Source organism: Lupinus angustifolius, chromosome LG16, assembly GCF_001865875.1.
Source record: "Lupinus angustifolius cultivar Tanjil chromosome LG16, LupAngTanjil_v1.0, whole genome shotgun sequence".
Classification (NCBI taxonomy): domain Eukaryota; kingdom Viridiplantae; phylum Streptophyta; class Magnoliopsida; order Fabales; family Fabaceae; genus Lupinus; species Lupinus angustifolius.
In genome coordinates, this window is record NC_032024.1 from 7,132,766 (window position 1) to 7,154,381 (window position 21,616).

The 21,616-nt window shown below is 33.4% G+C and overlaps 2 protein-coding genes across 3 annotated transcripts; both read left to right on the forward strand.

Moving 5' to 3' along the window:
* Positions 5,298 to 6,878, forward strand: LOC109329270 (zinc finger MYM-type protein 1-like). Its single transcript, XM_019562950.1, has one exon. The coding sequence runs from the start codon at positions 5,298 to 5,300 to the stop codon at positions 6,876 to 6,878; it is 1,581 nt and encodes a 526-aa protein (XP_019418495.1).
* Positions 10,958 to 18,524, forward strand: LOC109330232. 2 transcript variants are annotated; one of them, XM_019564338.1, is made up of 9 exons: positions 10,958 to 11,426; positions 12,402 to 12,488; positions 12,714 to 12,803; positions 12,882 to 12,968; positions 13,056 to 13,250; positions 14,171 to 16,234; positions 16,840 to 16,986; positions 17,359 to 17,726; positions 18,181 to 18,524. In XM_019564338.1, the coding sequence occupies exons 1-9, from the start codon at positions 11,370 to 11,372 to the stop codon at positions 18,287 to 18,289; spliced, it is 3,204 nt and encodes a 1,067-aa protein (XP_019419883.1). In that variant the 5' UTR covers positions 10,958 to 11,369; the 3' UTR covers positions 18,290 to 18,524. The 2 variants fall into 2 exon arrangements, with proteins under 2 accessions (XP_019419883.1, XP_019419884.1); XM_019564339.1 differs by having other exon boundaries at positions 10,961 to 11,426; positions 17,374 to 17,726.

Sequence of the window (21,616 nt, forward strand, 5' to 3'; positions counted from 1 at the left end):
GGTGTGTGCTTGGAGACTTTAATTCTGTGAGAGAAGCTTAGGAAATGAAAGGTAATGGCCTGGTCGATAATATGAGGGAAATGTTCCTCTTTAATGAATGGATTAGAAAAATGGAGATGGTTGATTTGCCTCTGTTAGGCAGGAGTTTCACTTGGTTCCAACCAAGTGGGAGTTGCATGAGTAGATTAGATAGAATTTTTCTATCAAATGGGTGGTTTTCTTAGTGGTCGGATGCTTCCCAGAGGGCTCTTCCTAGATCGTTCTCAGATCATTGTCCTTTGTTATTAATACAAAAAATTTAAATAATTAATAAGAAATTTAGTAAAAAAATCCAATCAGACAATTCTATATTAGCTATTCTATTGTATATTAGAACATATTCTTTGAATCCATCTAATTCAGAATTATTCAACTTTCTTGTTTTTTGTTATACAAAAAAAGTTTTTGAATTCCCTATAGAAATAGATTTCGCTAATGATAAAGATTTCAAAAATGTTGTCTTATAAATTAGTGAAGATTGGGCCTTCTCCTTTCAGATTCAATAATTGTTGGCTGGATCATAAAGATTTTGTAGCTCTTATTTCGTCTTCTTGTAATGGTCCTCAAGTGAATGGGTGAGCGACTTTTCAGGTTAAGGAGAAATGGAGGAGGTTGAAAAGTGTTCTAAAAGTGTGGAATAAAAATCACTTTGGGTGTCTTGAGACCGAACTAGCTGCTTTTGTGGAGGATATCAAGATGCTTGATCTTAGTAGCGAATTTTGTCCTCTTTCCGAGGATCAAATCTTAGGTAGGAAGAAACTTGTGGCAGAATGGTGGAGGGTGTCTCGGAGGAAGGGAAACCTCCTTGTTCAAAAGTCTAGGCATCAATGGTTGAAGGATGGGGATACAAACTCGAAATTTTTTCATGCTTGTATTAATAGTAGGCGCAGGAGGAATCAAATTGCTGGAATTTCTATTTATGGGAGTTGGTGTGACCGTGTGACGAAGAGGACAGAGTTTGTAAGAGCATTTCTGATTATTTTGAGAACCTGTTTCGGGAAGATTAGTTTGATAGACCTACTTTGGATGGGGTGGCCTTAAAAATTTTGTCGTCAGATCAGAAGGTTTCCCTTTGTGCCCCGTTTAGTGATGAAGAGATTACAGCTGCAGTCTAGAGTTGTTCTAGTGACAAGAGCCCAGGTCCGGTTGAATTTAATTTTAAATTCTTCCAAGAGTCTTGGGAGGTTACTTAGGTTGACATTTGTCGGTTTATTAAGGAGTTCCATGGGAATGTGAAGATCTCGAAAAGCCTAAATTGTTCCTTTTCGGTGTTGATTCTGAAGATTTTGAGTCCGAATAAAATTCAGAATTATAGACCTATTTCTTTGGTGGGCTCTCTTTAGAAAATATTGTCTAAAGTTATCACTACTAGACTGAAGATGAACATTGGGTCTTTGATTTCTCCTTCTTTGTCGTCTTTCATCCAGAATAGAAGTATTTTGGATGCGGTGGTTGTAGTTAATGAAGTGATTCACTCGGCCAAGAAGAATGCTTATAGGTGTATGTTACTCAAAGTGGATTTTGAAAAAGTATATGATTATGTGAATTGTGGTTCTTTTACTATATGATGGAGAGGTTTAGGTTTTCGATTATTTGGAGGAGATGGATGAGAGCTTTCCTATCCTCGATAATGATTTCGGTTTTGATAAATGGCAGCCCCTCTAAGCAATTCCATGTTTCCAAATGAGTGATATGACTGTTGGTTGCTTTGAAGGGTATAAGGTAGGTAGACACAAGGTTGAATTTTCTGATCTCCAATTTGCGGACGATACAATTATGGTGTTTAAACCAAGTGTGGATAACCTTTGGTATCTAAAGAGTATCAAGTGCTGCTTTGAGTTGATTTCTGGCCTGAAACTGAATTTCAGTAAAAGTTCTTTGTTCGGGGTTAAGGTGGATAAGTTTTTTGCTTCTCAATTTTTGATATGTAAAAGTGGTTCTATTCCTTTCTCTTATTTGGGTATTCCGGTGGGGTCTAGTCCAAACAGGTTTTCTACTTGGACTAGGATGATTGATGTTGTTGCTGATAGGCTTGCATCGTGGAAGATCAAGTTTATCACTTTTGGTGGCAGAGTTGTTCTTCTAAATACAGTGTTGGCTAATATTCTGATTTATCTCCTTTCATTGTTTAAAGCTCCGAAGAAAGTCCTCAACATTTTGGCGAAGTTGTAAAGGAAGTTTCTGTTGGGTTCGAAATGTGGGGGGAAAGGGATACCTTGGGTATCTTGGGAGGAGATTTGTTAACCAAAAAAGGTGGATGGTCTTGGGGTTAAGAATATTTCTTTTTTTAATGATTCTTTATTAGGGAAATAGAAGTGGAAATTCCTTGTTGATCTGCATTCCCTATGGGCTAGGGTCATTAAGTCGAAGTATGAAAATGTTTCTCCTAATTCTTTTTTGGTTGTTGCTTCTCTTTGGTGGAAAGATGTTTCTAAGGTGGGTTGTGATTCTTTTGGGGGTTCGAGTTGGTTTGTTTCAAATGTGTGGAGGGTTATTGGGGATGATCGTCTCACTAGATTCTGGACTGATATTTGGTTTGGTCAGAGTTCGCTGAAGGATTCCTTTCGAGACTTTTTTCGGCGGCAGCTGATAAACAGCTCTTGCGTCGGATTCAGGGTTTGGATTCACGGAAATTGGGAGTGGAAAGTGGGTTGGAGGAAAAGCTTGTTTGTGTGGGAAGGTAGCTTTGAAAAGGATTTGTTGGATCTGATTAATCCTTTTAAGTTTGTTTGGGTTTTGAGGATAATTGAAAGTGAAGCTTATCTTCGTCAGGGGTGTTTGATGTGATGTCTGCTTACTTAGTTCAGCTGAATGTTTCTCAGTCCGAGTTGAGTCTTTTGCTTAGGAAGGTGTGGTTGAAGTGTGTGCCTTCTAAGATTTGTTGCTTTTTCTAGAAGGTGCTTAGGGGAGCAACAAAAGCAGAACTTTTTAAGCAGCAGATTATCCAGCTTCAAGCATATTTGGTATGTGTTTTCTGTAATCAGGATATAGAAACTATTGATCATTTGTTGATCTCTTGCGTGTTTTTTGAGAATGATTGGAAAGGCTTATATGACTGATTAGGTTGTCCCACTTTTATACCTGATAATTGTATTGATTTTTTTAAGTTTTACTTGAGTATGTGTAGAAATTCCAAAGGTAGCCACTTTTGGTTGATGCTTTGGTTTTCCTGCATGTGGTCTATTTGGCTGATGAGAAATGGCTGTATTTTTTGGAGGAAGTAATTTGGTTATATCCATATTATGAATTTAATCCAGATTAAATCTTGGGCATGGTTCTCTATTGTAGTTGGAGCAAATAGTTTAGTTTTTGCAAACTGGTGTGTGGATCATTCTTTCTTCTATTTAGTTTGTTTTTCTTGTAGTTCTCTTGTATTGGTTAACACCCCTTGTGCTTTCGTAATATATTCATTGCTTTGCTTAGCAAAAAAAAAGTGTGACTACTAGTGGCGGAAGTTCCCAAGGACAGGTGGGGGCAACTGCCCCCCTGAAATTTTTTAAAAAATTAGAAAAAAATTAATATTATTAAAATATGTTTGACCTAAACTTGAGTGTTTAAATTAAATCCTAATTTCTTATTTTAGACGGCACACAAGAGACACACAAAAGCCACACATTATCACTTTTAAATTTATTCTATTCAGTATTCACACAACAACACAATATAGAACCAACATCTCACTATCCTACTTAATATTCATCACTATTCATGCTATAGCAAAAGCTGTACAGGAACAGTTCATAACAACAATAATTTGCAGGTGCGTTTTTTCATCAATACTTTCTTTATGTTATATTCATATTTCCTCATTTGATGATTAATATTGCATTCTCATTACTCCATATTGGGGTATAATTATTGACATTGTTGATACATTTAGCATTTTTGTTATAACAAAGACAATGTTTTTTATAGCAACACTCAGATTCTCTAATAATTTGATTTTCTAATGATTCATTATATGATTAATTTCAGGTCAATGAAATTACCTAAAAACGTACAATGTCTAAGCATAAAAAAAATTGATTCCTATTTTAAAAGGAAACCTTCTGATAAAGATAATAAATATGATATAGCTTCGATATCTTTACCCAAACAAAATTCTTCATTTGGTCAAGTAATTCAACCAGATCAGCAACCTTCAAAGGTTCAAAAGGTATCAATAGGTGAATATGACATTAATTCTTTAGAACGTGATCCTGGAAAACGCCCTCAAATTTGGGAATATCTAGTGAATCAAAGAGATGAAATTCGGAGAGCTTATCTAAATTGGGGACCATATCAATGTGATGTTGAAGATTATCCATTAAATAAAGATAAAAATCCAAGACGATTTCAATCCACATGGCTCAAAATGTTTCCTTCATGGTTAGAGTACTCTATAGTGAATGATGCTGCTTATTGTTTACCTTGCTATTTATTCAGTAATAAACCAAGCGCACAGGCTGGATCTGATGTCTTTACTAGAAAAGGATTTAGAGCATGGAAAAAAGTCAATGCTGGGAAGAATTGTGCATTTCTTATTCACCTTGGTGGCTCGCCTCACAATAATGCAATAAAAGCTTGTTTTGATTTGTTGAACCAATCTAGGCGTATTCGCAATATCTTCAATGTGCAAAGTTCTGATCAAATCAAACAAAATCGGCTACGTCTTAGGAGCTCTATCGATTCAATCCGCTGGCTCACTTTTCAAGCTTGTGCTTTTAGAGGTCACGATGAAACGCCACAATCAAAAAATAGAGGTAATTTTCTTGAACTCATCAAACTCCTAGCATCATATAATGATGAACTTGCAAAAGTAGTGTTGGAGAATGCTCCATATAATTCAAAGTATACCTCTCATATAATTCAGAAGGAAATCATGCATATCATGTCTAGTAAGGTGAGAAGATATATCAGAGACGAGATTGGGGTTCAAGCTTGTTGATTATTTTTTGTCTAAAAGTTTTAATTATGTACATTTTGGAGGGAAAACGGGCTAGCCTGCCAGCCCTGCAAAATATGGGTCGGGCTGGCATTTTGAGCCCTTTTAACAATACGGGCCGGCCCGACCCTTATTTTGGCGGGCTGGGCCGGGCCGGGCTGGCCCACATTGCCACCCCTATGAAACGCCATAATAAAAAAATAGAGGTAATTTTCTTGAACTCATCAAACTCCTAGCATCATATAATGATGAACTTGCAAAAGTAGTGTTGGAGAATGCTCCATATAATTCAAAGTATACCTCTCATATAATTCAGAAGGAAATCATGCATATCATGTCTAGTAAGGTGAGAAGATATATCAGAGACGAGATTGGGGATTCTAAATTTTGCATAGTTATAGATGAATCATGTGATGAATCACAAAGGGAGCAAATGGCTATTGTTTTGAGGTTTGTAGATAAAAATGGTTACATACAAGAACGACTTTTTGATATTGTGCATGTCAAGGACACTACATCTATCACTCTTAAAAAAGCAATATGTGGTGTTCTTTCTCAACATAATCTTGATGTTTCAAACATTCGTGGCCAAGGGTATGATGGTGCAAGTAATATGAGAGGGGAATGGAATGGATTACAAGCGTTGTTTCTCAAAGATTGTTCTCATGCTTATTATGTGCATTGCTTTGCACATAGATTACAACTTGCTTTGGTTGCTGCATCAAGAGAAGTTATAGTTGTCCATGAGTTTTTCTCAAAATTGACTTTTATTGTCAATATTATGTGTTCCTCTAGTAAGCGTCATGATGAGTTACAAGCTGTCAAATCAGCTGAGTTAGAACATTTGCTAGAGATTGACGAACTTATAACTGGTAAAGGAGAAAATCAGATTGGCACTTTGAAACGGGTTGGAGATACTCGTTGGAGCTCACATTTTTCTTCAATTTGTAGCTTGATAAATATGTATAATGCAACTTGTGTGGTCCTTCTCAAAATTATAGATAATGGATCAAGTTCTCTTAAACGTGTAGATGCAGATGTTGCTTATAATATTATGACTTCATTTGAGTTCATATTAATTTTACACATGATGGAAGAGATTATGGGGATCACAGATTGCCTTTGTCAAGCTTTGCAGCTAAAGTCCCAAGATATAGTTAATGCCATGCAACTAGTTCGTACTACAAAAGAACTTATTCAAAAGTTGAGAGATAGTGGTTGGCAAAGTTTATTGAAAACTGTTACATTATTTTGTGAGCAACATGACATTTATATTCCTGATTTTAATAACGCTTATATAGCACGTGAAGGGCGTGCTCGTCATCAAAAGGATCACATCACATTTGAGCATCATTATAGGGTGAACATATTTCTAACTACAATTGACAAGCAATTACAAGAGTTGAATCGCAGGTTCAGTGAGCAAACAATAGAGCTTTTAACTCTGAGCACTAGTTTGAATCCTAAGGATGTTTATAAAATATTTAATATTGACAATATATGTATTCTTGTGCAAAAATTCTATCCTATGGATTTCAATGACCAGGAAAAGATTAACTTGAGATATCAACTTCAACATTTTATTCTTGATGTTGTTAGTCATTCAGATTTGAAGAACATCTCAACCATCTCTGAATTAAGTGCAGCTTTGACAAAAACAGGGAAGGTGAATGCATATTACTTACTTGATCGAGTTATCCGTCTTATCTTAACTCTTCCGGTTTCTACAGCTACTACAGAAAGATCATTTTCAGCAATGAAGATAATCAAAACAAGATTACGTAGTAAGATGGAAGATGAATTTCTTGCAGACAACATGGTGATTTACATTGAAAAGGAAATAGCTGAAACATTTACCTCTGATTCAATCATTGATGAGTTTAAGTCTTTAAAAGAACGAAGAGCGGCACTTTAAATTAATGTACATTTTTCTTTAACATTATTAGTTGTTAATTAATGTTATTGATAATTATTATGTTATTTTGAAATTTCAAAATAATTATATATGTTTTTTATATTTTATTATTACTGAATTAATTTTAATCGTAAATTATAATTAAATATTGTTGTCCCCTCTAGATTTTTAATCAAGATCCGCCACTGGTGACTACACACACTTAATGGTCCGCTCTCCCTTAAGTCCACAAATATTTCAGTCCAACCATAGGATTTGATACCACTTGTTGGACCAAACTACGGTCGGGAGTCTCCAACCACCGATGAGTTTCATTGTTATCGGAGTACGGGAATAATAGAGTCACAAGTGAGACAACACGTCTTGAATCAAAACCTTAAACCATTAGTTTTATGGACATTTTTTTACTTATAAACTCTTCACTTCTCCCGAATATAGGATATCAAATTCAAGTATTGCATATGAAGAACCTATCACGAGAGCTGATGCTTTATTATGTTTGGAATGTTTCGGACTAGAATATAATTGCTTCTTATATAGTATATTTGTGATGAGACAAAATAAAATAACACTAACTACAATCAAAGGAGTTCCGCAGTTTTGTTTGAAAATTGGGGTTGAAAATAACCATGTGCAGAAATTTAGGTGAGCAATATTATAACAACATAGACAAGTAGGCTATATTATTGAACTATGCACGAAACCTCGTTATCTTCCCCTAACCTCTATCTAGAAGATAGAATAGGGCATCAAGCAACAATTATTCTATCTTTTATTTTGGAAAAGAATTGGCATTAACGTTGTAAAGCTATTTCCAATTCCTCATGTTGCCTAGTTTCATAGGTTAAGCCCCAACTAAGTTAAATTAAAAGGTGGCTATTATTAAGAATCTTGGAGGATGCATGCATGGAGAGTTTAACACACAAAAGCTTATCATTTCTGTTTTACTTCGGTTGTGACTATTTGTTTTTATATTTTGTTGGTGTAAGTGAAAAGAACATAGATACTAAATAGACTCTCACTTTCTCATTCTTAATTAAGACATAATCAAGCACAAAGAATTTTTCAGGTATAATAAAGATATATGAGGAAGTAAGTGATATTTTTTAGTATGTGGTTGTCTCTTCTAACAAGTTTTGTTCATATGAATAGAATATTTAACCTTTTAACCTATATGAAAATCTAGTATGGTTTTATTCAACTAGATCATTATCTTATTGGTAGCGAAAGGAAATTACAACATCCTAATAGTTGCCTTAAAGTTTTAGATCAATAATTTTATATATATTATTTCATTCAAATATTAATGAGAAAAAAATATACACTTGTAATATAAGAAATTTTTAGATTCTCACAATATTATCTATTATTTATATTTAATCGTCATTAACTCTTAAATAGTTAAATACAAATAATATAAATAAATATACTAATGTAACTATATATAAATATTTATATTGACAATACATAGATATTAGACTCAATATAAATTAATAATAATCAATTAGTAGAGTACATTGTGCATTGTTTATATATGGTTGACCCGAGAAAGAATCATAAATATATTCCATATGTAAAATGCATTTCATCTCATGAGAGATGAGACACCATAATAGAAATAGAAAAATGGAGATAAAAAGGTAAAATCACTTAAAAAAATTAAAAAGAAGAGAACAGACCCAGTGATTACACTTCACTAAGAAAAGGTTAAATATCAAGGAAACATGTGAGCAAGAAAAGAGAATCTATAAGGTGAATTGGTTTATGTTATAGAAATAATTGAAAATATACTCATATACAAGAACAGCTAGCTTTCCTGTTGAGTAAATTTACGTGTTGATTTTTTAATATATATAATAGGAAGAACAAAGAGACTTAAAATTTATAAAATATATCTATCAAATGACTGAAATAATAAAATTTACTGTTCTCTACATGGATATACTTAGAAATTGATACCAGCACAATATTCAAATGCGAAACAAAGAACTAAATGTGTAAGAAAAAAAAGCAAAATCTAAAGGTCAAGATGAACTGTCCTTGGGACCTACATGTTAGACAATTTGCCAGAGTTAATCTGACTTTAGTGAACCTAACTTCGGGAGCAGATGGAAATTACTGATGCAGATATGTTCCTAAGCTATCAACCACTTCCATTCCTACTATTACAGGCAAATTACCTTCTCCCTGTATCTCTCAATTTTTGTCCACAGGGAATCATCCGGGTGAGTTTGGGGCAAAGGTTCCCTAATGACTATAAGATTATAAAATCAAATTTTAAAATAACTTTTCCATTTATAATATAAGGTTGTATATATCTACACTCTAGATTCACTGAGTGAGAGCCTTGTCGCCTTTAGGGGATCATGCTATGCTACCCCATTCACATCACCTTATTAATCAGTTGCAATAATTGGAAGCAGCATCCTAAGTTCATTTCATCTTCTAAATAAAATAAAATAAAATCATAGTCGTATAAAACTTTTTGAACACTAATTTGGCCTGCTAATGAAACTTACACTAAGCAACGTAATAATCACTAAATGCTAAACTTTCTTGTCCAATAAAGCGAAAAATTCAATTTGGTCAAATTGACAACTGATAATACTGAAATAATGACATTTGTTAAGGTTAAAATGAAATTAATGCTGAAATAATGACATTTGTTAAGGTTAAAATGAAATTAATGCTGAAATAAAGACATTTGTTAAGGTCAAATCGACTTTGCTTTGAAGCACGTGGTTAGTACTAATTGACATTTAAAATTCTCACCAAAAAAACTTGACAATTTAAAATTTAAAATACCCCTACTGTCCAATTTGTACCACAAAGTAAGGTCCTGTAATTACGCTTTGATCCGTAAACAGTACGGTACCTTTATGAGAAAATACAACTAGAAATTAATTTGGTCCAAAACATTATGTTTTATCATTTTAGTTTATTTGTACTAGTCTCCTCTAAAATGAGATTGAGGTAAAAAGGTTGTATCTAGTTATAGTTGATTTTTTTTACTACCAATACTATTTCTTATCCATTTTGGGTAAGGAATTAATGTGTTTGTGGGTGACTCTCTCAACAAGAGTTGTTCACATGAATTGAACCATTGATCTTTTGATCATTACAGGATCTACCAAGATCTTACACCACTAGTTGATTAACTAAAGATTACAGTTTTATTTATTTAATTTACAATTATATTGAATAATTATTTTCTACTAATCAGCACTGATGAAGAAATAAATTTAATTTACTATTTATTGATTCCCTAACAAAGAGAGGCAAGTTGGTTGCATATAAACAAAAAAATGTTGTCCCTAAAAGTTTGAATTTTTTTTGAACTCGGTCTCCTAAAAATTTAAATAACAACAAAGTTCACAAAATTTAAGATATTTAAGTTCCTATCATACCCTAACAACATTCGAAACATCCTAAAAATAATTTCAACTTTTTCACCTAGGAACCAATATCTTGATATTTTTATTTTGAAATGATCAATTTTGAGTCTTTATAGTTAATGTTGACATATGAATACAAGAAACAAAAATGCTTGTTAGGAAATTGGAGAACGAGGTGGAAAGTAGATATTATTATATGATACAAAATTAATAATTTAAAATTAATAAATTTATTTATTAATAGAGATATTTTTTGGTAGGATATTCCTCACCCTATGGATAATGAACTAATAACATTTTAGTTATATGATTGTCTCTCTCAATAAATATCTTTCACAAGAATTAAACTCTTAACCTTTTGATCATCCCAAAGATTTAACACACCTTATACCACTAAATCAACATATCATTAGAATTTAGAAACTAAATATATTATGAAGAAAGTATAGAAAAGAATTATAAAATAGCACTTATGTCAATGAACATAATAATTTATATTCAAATATAATAACTTAGAATTCAATAACCCCAAAGGATTTATTGTTATTATTGATTAACCAGAGATATGATTGAAAATAATAAAATAGTGATATTCCAATGATAAAGCATGTGGTAATAATTTATTTCTCTTTTGAAGTTACAAAAAGTGGAAATTGCATGTGATGTGATGTACACGTGCATATGGTTTCAATTTCAAGTTCCTGAAATTTATTACAGCTTTCTCTCTTTTTCTCTGCAAAAGCACAACTCACGAGTGAACAAACAAACAAACAACAAAGACATTGAATGAATGGAAGAAGAAAACATATTCATAATAAACAAAGTGTGTTACCCATAAAAGGAACTGAAACCTCTTCTTCCACACTTTGTCTTAAACAACCACTTTTTCTTATGCTTCCTATGTTGTTCTTTTCAATCAGACAGTTCAGAAAGATAGAACGTTTAATCTTGAGTGAAACCATTTTCTTCTGAATTCTCACATTTCATTATAAATTTTGTTGTTTCTAATGATAAGGTTCTTTCAACTTTCTGCTTCATTTGTCTGCTATTATTCTCTACTCTATATTCTTCCATCAAATGATTTGAAGAACATAACATGACAATGGGTGAAGACTCTTTAGCACCATTCACATTTGACAGAACTGTTGAACAGGTCTTTTAAATTTTTTATTTTTTTTATAATTTTTATCTCAATTATGTTCCTTCTTAACCTTCTCTTTTTGACATAATTTCAAAATGATGTTTTAGCTATGTGACTGTTTTTATTGTGTTCACATGTTCAAACCTTTTCTTCTGTCATGTTTCCATTATTTCAATTTGTTTTGCTTCTGATTTCTGAAATGAAATCCTTGGTTCAATTGCCATTGAATTAAGTTCATCATTTTCCTTTCTAACATTGATTTTTAGTTGTTTGACTCTGTGATTGAGTTATACTTTTCATTACAATATCTATAAACTATGGGTCCAAATTTTGGAACTTTGAAAGTTATTGCATCTAGGTTTCAGTTCAAAATTCAGAGTTTTTTTCTTTCCTTGTTAATTATTCATTCATTTTCAGGTATTAGGCATGGTTGAATTTCTGATAAATATTCTTAAATTTTCTTTTATTGATTTTTCAGTACACATCTCATACTCATTTCATTTAGTAAAGTGTTACTTAATTGTTGAATTCTCTTATCAAAAGAGGGAAAAAAGAGAGTTCATTTTCTCTTTCAAATTATTTGTTCTAAAAAAACAAGACAAGCATAAGAGGGATCATGTGCCAGTTTGTTTCCTAGTTCTTACACTTTAGATTTTTTATTATACTTTTTAGGATGGAATGCATCATATTTTGGTTTGCAGTAATTTTCTTATACCATACGAATCTAGGTAGGCATATTAATGAGCAATTGATCTTATTGTTGTTTCTCTACTTTTCTTTTATATAAGCAAACATTCCTGTATGATATTATACATATATGGGCGTGGAGGTTATGGTGTGAATGCTATACTTTTACTATTTTTCTTTTTATATCTTGATTTGGTTTCAGTACTTCCTTTGTGCAATCTTTTCTACTGATTCTTTACCTGCAAGAGAGCCAGTTTATGTTTCTCCGAAACTGAAGATTTGGTTTGTATTTTTATTCAGGCAATTATATCTATAAAGAAAGGTGCATATTTACTTAAATGTGGTCATCGAGGAAAACCAAAGCTCTGCCCTTTCAGACTTTCTCCGGTAAGCATACGTGAGATGGTAAATTATTTTAAGCTGCCAATGTGATCACTCCCTATTGATATGAAACTTGCTTATGGACCATATTTCTTATTGCATTTTGTTCTCCAGATTTGTATAGTTGCATGTTAATTGTAAACATTCCTTGTTTGAACATTCATATATTTTTCTTATTCCTTCATACATTATGATAAAGCTACTAAAATTTGTCTTTTCCCCTGATTCTAGGATGAGAGAAATTTGATTTGGTACTCCGGGCAGCAGGAAAAGCATTTGCGACTGAGTGCAGTTACTGAAATTATTCAAGGGCAGAGTAATGTATGTAATGAACTCGATGAAAGAGAAATGAAAAGAAAAAAATAACGTTTAGTCTAATAAGTGGCTTACTATTTTCAGATCAGGTCCCATGGGCATGAGGAGCATGGAAAGGATAGCCATTCATTTTCGCTAATCCATGCTAATGGTGAACGCTCTCTTGATCTGGTAATATTTGTCATTTTCACAATACATAATAGCTGCAATTGTTTTCCTATATCAGTAGTTTGAATTATTTGTTTATTTTAACTATAGATATGCAAGGATAAAGCACAGGTTGCTTTGTGGTTTGTTGGCTTGAAAGCAGTGATTTCTAGGTGCCAGCATCCTAAACCTTTTAGTAGTTTAAGAAGCTGCAAAGGGGTTCAGAGTTGTGTTAGTAGTCCAGCTGGAATCTTCCGAAGAAAGAAAAATCTCGGCCTTCTGGATGAGTCTTCTCAATTTACACAGGTTTTGATACATCTGCTTTCTTGATACTTTATCTATATATATTGAGTGAGGGCATATACTAGAAAGTTATGAACATTGAATGGAAATTCCAAAGTTCCTTGCTAAATTTTAATAATATGATAGTACATGTGACAAGAAAGGAAATAATGTTGCGTTTTATGAAGTTTCTCATTTCATAGTATTCAGCTTCTAAAGAGTTGAGCTTTATCTTATTGAAGAAGTTCTGGTCACCTGGACAAGTATAATTTCGATAGGTTCTATGTCCATGCATACCAAGGAAAAGAGAAGCAAGAAAATGGATGCACATAGCTATATATCTGTGTGAATTTTGCAAAAGGAGATTTTTATGATAAGCCTAATGTCTGACTTTATTTTCCCCATATTCATTTTGGCTCCTAATTTTAAGAACAAAATGATAAATCCTTAATAATTGATAAACACTCATCATTAAATGGATTTAGACTATAATAAAACTTATTACTCAACCTAAACATAGAATGCTGTAGGTTCTGTAGTAAATGTTAGACAGCGTTTTCATTATATTCGTTTTTTAGTACATTTTTTCATTTTATTCTGATGGCTCCTAGAAAATCATTTTCCTATATCATTCTTGGGATAACTGATTCCTGTGATTTTCTTGTGCCATATTGTCTCTTGAATCTTTTTTCTGGTGCATTTTAATCAATGGGTGAAGTGTACATTCACAATGATTCAGTCACTGGATGTGTCATGTATCAGTAATATTAATGAATACTACTGCAATGCAATCATATAACTCTGACTAAGTTAGATTAGAAGTCCTTTGCATGTATTCTTTTCTCTTGTCCTGGTTAATATAAATAGTTTAGTGCTTACTTCTTTTCCATAAAAAAATTCTGAGAAATATAACATGACCTTTATGTTTTGTTACAATTTTGAAGGTACATAGCGTATGTGCAAGTCCTACTTTGTCACTTTCAGAGAGGTGTTTTTCTGATGGATTTTCGTATACATCTGATAACATTTATTCCAGAACTCAAGCTGTTGTAGATAATTCAGTCCCGAGTTCGCCATACATCAATCCAGATATTCCTAGCAAGGTTGACTCCCTACATCTTCACAAGGAGTACAAGAAGAATTTGTCCTATAGGCCTCTGATGCCTCCACCCTCCCCGCGTATACGAAATAACAATGTATTAAAGGATGTGATGGTATGGGGAGGAGGGATTGGAGGTCCTTTAGGGATTGGGAATGAGAGGTTTGTCGACCAACATGGAATTTATTCTTTAGTTCCGAAGTTACTGGAATCCACTATGATGTTAGATGTACAAAATATAGCTCTAGGGGGAAAACATGCTGTTTTGGTTACAAAACAAGGGGAAGTGTTCTGTTGGGGTCAAGGGAAGTGGGGAAGGTTGGGGCAAAAAATTGATATTGACATTAGCTCTCCGAAAATAGTTGATTCTCTTAACGGTATCCATGTTAAAAATGTTGCATGCGGTGAGTACCATACATGTGCTTTGACTGATTCAGGTGAAGTATATACATGGGGAAATGATGCTTGTAGTGCAGATTTGGCTGATGAATTGAGAAATAGAAGTCAGTGGATACCGCATAAACTTTCTGGTCCTTTAGATGGTATTGCTATATCAAGTGTTGCTTGTGGGGAATGGCATACTGCAATTGTCTCCATCTGTGGGCGGTTATTTACGTATGGAGAAGGTACATTTGGCGTTCTTGGCCACGGCGATACTAGGAGTTTTTCTCAGCCAAAAGAAGTCGATTCTCTGAGTGGTCTAAAGGTGAGGTCTGTTGCTTGTGGATCGTGGCATACAGCCGCTATCGTAGAAGTCATTGCCGACCATTTTAGGTATAATACTGCAAGTGGAAAGCTTTTTACTTGGGGTGATGGAGATGAAGGGAGGCTTGGTCATGCTGATAATAGAAGCAAACTTATGCCGACATGTGTTTCGCAGCTTGTCGACTATGATTTTGTTCAAGTATCTTGTGGAAGAATGTTGACCGTTGCACTTACTACTATGGGCAAAGTTTTTGTAATGGGAAGTGCAAAATTTGGACAATTGGGAAATCCACATGCTAGGGGCAAAGCAGTTATGGTTGAAGGACTTCTGAAAAAAGAGTTTGTTAAAGTGATATCATGTGGTTCATATCATGTTGCTGTGTTGACTTCTGCGGGGAGTGTCTATACATGGGGCAAAGGTGAAAATGGCCAACTCGGGCTAGGAAATACCGAAGACAGATACACACCTTCTTTTGTTGAAACACTAAGAAATAGGCAGGTAGATACAATAACTTGCGGCCCAAGCTTCACAGCTGCAATCTGTTTACACAAACCTATTTCTATCAGTGACCAATCAGCATGTAGTAGTTGTAGGTTGCCATTTGGGTTCACAAGGAAGAAGCATAACTGTTATAACTGTGGTCTTCTATTCTGCCATGCTTGTAGTAGTAAAAAGGCTTTAAATGCATCACTAGCCCCAAGTAAGTGCAAGGCTTTTCGGGTTTGTGATCAGTGCTTCGATAAACCTCAAGGAAGTACATATTCTGGAATTGCATCAAAGTCTGGAAGTTACAACACTCAACAGGTACTGAAGCATCAAAACAAAATCCCCGATCTGACTGAAGATAGGGGAGAAATAAAAGTAGCACAGAGTGTGATGTCTCTCGGTCAATCATGTTACAGGAAAAGCATGCCAAGTGGACGGAAGGACTGGAAAAACCAACAGGAAAGCCAGCAGCATTTAGAAGATAATTCTTCTGTGTTGGGTGGAGTACCGCGATGGGGGAAAGTTCCGTGCCCTAATTCGTTTAACATCAATTGTACAGAACGTTCAGTTATGCGTGTTTCTTCATCCAAAAATAAATTAGCCACTGTTTCACCAATGGAAATAGAATCTGCAGCATGCAACTTCCCTATTGCTGAGACAGATACAACAAAGTCTGATAAGATGCTCATAGAAGAAGTTCAAAGGCTGGGAGCTGAGGTAATTACTCCACTTATTGGCATCTTTAAATTACTTATAGTTTTAACAAATATCTATTTCAATGCCGTATACATGTAAAAACTGTGAAAATGACTAGTTTTTCCAGCATAATATTTTATTTACTGAAAAATCCTTTATAGTTAACATTAAACAAGCATTAAACACTTCAACAATCAAAGCATTTACCCAATAAGTCACTAACTATTGAATCACATGTTCGACGCCTCCAAAATATTGTATTTTCATTTCTTCATAAAGAATGTCTTTAGCTTCACCTAAACTATAGAATCATGTCTTCAATTGCCTTTCAGGCCTTCTTTGGAAGTTTTATTCTTGTTAAGCCCTATGCTGTTCTGAAGTTTCTTTCAAAAAGGACAACTAAAATTCAATTTCATTCCACTTTAACAAGCTGTATTTAGGTGTTTTTCCCTGTTTTCTTTCGGATAACTGCATCACTTTTTTGCCCTTAAGTTGCAACATTGCTCACATTTTACTCTTTAGGTTGCAATTTGTAAATTAAATTTTTCCTACTCAGTTGGTAGTTGAAATCACATCTGTGTTCTCTATTGATCGTGTTCGCTTCCGCTTGCTGCTATTTCATATAGGCTAGAAGACTAGAAGAGCAGATTGAGCTCAAAAACCAAAAAATACAAGAGTGTCAACAAAAACTCGAGGAGAGTTGGCTTGTGGCTAAGGAGGAAGCTGCTAAGAGCAAGGCAGCAAAAGAGGTCATAAAAGCTTTGGCATTAAGGGTAAGTTCATTATTTATTATATTATTACTATTGTTAATATTGAAGTTATAAGGCCAGAACTTTCAACCTCCTTGGTAGTTGAACCTCAAATAGTATTTATTATTGCTCTCAGAGGTTTCTTCCAATATGGATATGAAATTTTAGCATACCAATTAGCTGTACCTCAAATAGTATTTCCCATCCCCTCCAAAGGCAGAGGTCCAGGGTTTGATTTCCATCAACAGAATCTACCAAAGTTCGTGCCCCCAACTATCTATCGACAAAAAATACAGATATGATTTTTCTGCAAGATATTAAATATAACTTCAATTACTTCACTGCTAACTTGTTATAATTTGGCCTCACATTCCTTGTGCACAGTAATTGATATAGTTCTCATTGTTGCAGCTTCATACATTATCAGGAAAAGATAATGCTGGACAAGAAGAAAAGGTTATACATGAATGTCTGCCTAATTTGGCTCACATACAAACAGATATCAAGAGTCCGAAAGTTAGTAACATGGACAGTCTATCAAATTCGCCTATAATATTTTCTGATACACTAAAATCCAAATTAGGGAGAAGCATGCTCCTTAAAAATGATAAATTATTGGAGAACTCGAACTTCGATAGAGCAGAACCACAAGTAGACAGCAACAACTTGAAGGCTGAATGGGTAGAACAATATGAGCCTGGTGTTTACATCACATTAACAACCTTATCGTGTGGAAAAAAGGGTCTTAAGCGAGTGAGATTTAGGTAATGTCTATTCTATTCTTGTAATGATCCCAAGTTAAATAATATTGATACTTGCACAGTCTTTATTCTCACAAATCACTGACAAAATCTAAGGTGGACTCTTTTGGACCCTTGAGAAGAAAGTTACATTTCAACCAAGGTTTTACTTAATGGATTACATGTGAGTTTGTAGGGATAAAGTTGTGCAAGTATCATTTCTGCAATTTAAATACATGTGTGTGCTCTTTTATCTGCATAGTTTTTAAAACATGACATTGGTTTTTCAAAATTGCAATATTGCGGTTGCCGTTTCTGACCACAATTTAGAACCTTATGTATTTGTATCAACTTTGTTCTTGTATTTCTTTATTCATGGGAATGGACATTGTAGCATGACCTTATTAGTAGATATTAATACAGAATGCACCCAGTTCCTTAATAATATGTTGTATCCCATGACATCTGTGGTTTGCAGCCGGAAAAGATTTTCGGAGAAGGAAGCTGAAAAATGGTGGGAAGGGAATCAAGCCACAGTCTACCAAAAGTATGATATTGAAGGGTATACAGATACTAGACAAAGTTGAAAGGCTAATTTTTTACTTGTCATTCATTTTTAGTAGTTTTGTTTTCTCTATAGTTATTGGTAGGTTGTGATTTTGGCTTCATGCTCAAAGATTAGAAGTTTGAAGCAAGAAATGGTAAGCATTCATGTATCTAAGTATCCTTTGCTCAGGAGTATATTGGGGCATTCCATCTACATATAGTCACTAATAGCAGAGAATATCTTAATTTTATTTTAAAGGTTGTTCTAATTAAACATGTCAAATCTAATTCCATAATATAGAAGTTGATGTAAGGTCCTGCTAGATATCATGATGATTAATAAGTCAAAGGTTCATTTCTTAGGAGCAACATTTATTAGCAAGGATAACTACACTCCAAAAGAGATCAATTCATTACCTAAAAGATTGAGGGGATAGATACTTTTAGTAGTACCAAAAAAAAATATAAAAGTTGATTTAATTAAACCTTCTACTTCAATTTTCCTAGTTCTACAAAGGAATGACATGACAAAAGACACATTACCATGCATAAAAATATATTAGGATATAATCCTTCAATTTCACCATTATAAAAAAACTTAATTTAAGAAAATAAAAAGCAGATAATGTTACCTACACGAAATAATGTGATGCCTTTCATATATATAATTTGAAAATTTTATATATAAAGGTATTAGAACTGTGTTCTTTTTCAAATCACATTTCTGTTTTCCCCACTATTTTGTACTTGAAGCTTTTGATCCATGTGGGGCCTGCACTTTGCCTAGGTATTTTATTTTAAGCTTTCAGATTTCTTACAGGATGATTCGACAACAATTATTTAGTTATTTAAGAAAAAATAACATGGTGCTTCTTTACATTTGAATTTCCAAGATTTTGAAAAAAATTAAGTGCATGCAGTTAATTATGCAATTTTGTTATCAGTTTTATATAATTTCATTGCATTATTGATGATTAATTATTATAGATTTTTTTTAAAATTAATATAAATAAATAGTAGATTATATATTAATTATATAAATATTAGACTTTTATTATTAATTTTGGCAGGATTTAATATGCAAGGAAGTAAATCACAATATTTTTTTTTTGGAAGAAGAAGGAATTCTATTACCAAAATAATATAGTACAGACCGATCATTTGATCCAGGTTAAAACAACAATGGACTAAGGAGGGGGTGAATTGACCCAAAGAGAAATCCTAAAGAGATGACATAGGTATGAGCTTATCACAATAAGCTTGGAAAAATTATCGGGATAGTGTAGTCAAACTACACTATCCCAGCTTTGGGGTACCTTTTCAAATAATTACGGGATTGGGGTATTTTTCTGAAAGTCGTGGATGGGGTCCACGACTTTGGCATAGTCGTGGATGACAGGCACGACTCCAGGGGAAAGTCGTGGACCAGACCCACGATTTCCCTTTAATTTTCTCTCTCCTCACTGAAATCGTGGATGGGGTACACGACTTCCAGTGTCGTGGACCCCATACACGAGTTTGCATGGGTTATATGGTTTTACGTGCTTTTTTTTTGTTTTGTTTAAGTTATAAAATAAATATATTTTGAACATGGTAATTTTAGTTAAATGATTATTTTTGTATTTTAGTATGGTAATTTAACATGTTATAATTTTAGTTAAGTTAATGTATTTTTGTAATTTTTTAGTATGGTATTTTTTTATTTTTTTGGAATTGTCATAATTTGTAAGTTAAAATTAAAAAAATAAGAAAAATGGAATTGGAAATGGAAGAAAGTTTCATAAATTGTAATTTAAAATTCAAATACATTTGATTAGCGGGAAAAAAAATATCCTAATGACGTCTATGAGATGATGTTCCACATCCAGGTGCCTTTCTCCTTCGAGGTGGTTGAACTCTTAGTTGTTGTTGTTGTTGCGATTGATTTTGTCTTCCACCTCTAATCAGTTGTGGCTGCCTCAGATTCCCACGTAGCCCTAGCCTGGGCCAAAGTCGTGGGTGCAGTCCACGACTTTCATTGAAGTCGTGGCTGACATCCACGATTTCCTTTAATTCACTTACACAGAACTCGTGGTTGGCATCCACGAGTTCCTGAAAACCCTAGTAATCTGCACCAAAGTCGTGGATACCATCCACGACTTTCAATTAATTTTCTGATTTTCCGTTTTTTTTTGAATTCGTATTTATTGGTGTATTTATGTGTTGTATTTTTTTTGAAATGTGAAATTTGAATCCGAATTCAAATTATTTTGAATTTTGAAATTTGAATTTTGAATTGTATTTAATTTTGAATCCGAATTTAAATTTGAATTGTTTGAAATTTGTTTCAATTTTGTGTAGTAAAATATTTAAATATTTAGAAAGTGTATATTAAAATTGATTTGTCAATGGTGTATTAAAATTGATGTGTTAATGGTTTATTTATGTGTTGTATATTAAAATTGATGTGTTAATGTACTAAAATTACACCACTTACAAATAATTACACAAAAGTGGGATATTAAAAAAATTACAAATAATTACAAAAATTTAAGTGTTAATGAATAATATTTAGAAAGTGTATATTAAATTGATGTGTTAATGGATTGTATTTAGAAAGTGTATATTAAATTGACGTGTTAATGGATTGTATTTAGAAAGTGTATTTTAAATTGATGTGTTAAGGAATAATATTTAGAAAGTGTATATTCCGAATTATGTATGTACACAATTGTATTACACATATTATAAAATTACAAAAAATTACACAACATTGCACAAAATTACAAAATTACAAAATCACACAAAAGTGGGATATTACATCACTTAGTTTTGCCTTGAACTTTGTCCAACTTCGGTACTTCTAAAAGGGCATTTCTTCCTATTGTGTCCTTCACTCCTACACCACCCACATTTTTTACTTTGTTGGGACTGAGAATCATCCATTTCATTGTGTATACGTGTAGTTTTTGGTCTTCCAGTACGGTTCCTACGCATAAGGGGATTAGGAATGAACGTTGGACCTAAGTAAGAAGGCCAATATTCTTCATTTGCAATGGGTTGAAACTCATGTCCATAAACCTTCTGTAAGTTCTCTAACCTATAAATCGGTGATATAAATTGGCCATAGTCTAAGTTCAATGATGCACAAGTAGCAATAACATGTGAACATGGCAATCTAAGTGATTGAAATTCCCCACAATCACACCAGTTGTCCATTAATCTAACTGTGTATACTCTTGCGTATCGACTACCACCGGTACTAGCAACTTCGACTTCCGACACTCCTGAATCCCTCGAAAAATTTCGTACAATATGGCAAGTAGCTTTTCGATTATTTTTATTAATCACCTTACTCAATTCTTCGCAATAAATATGACCCGCCCTTA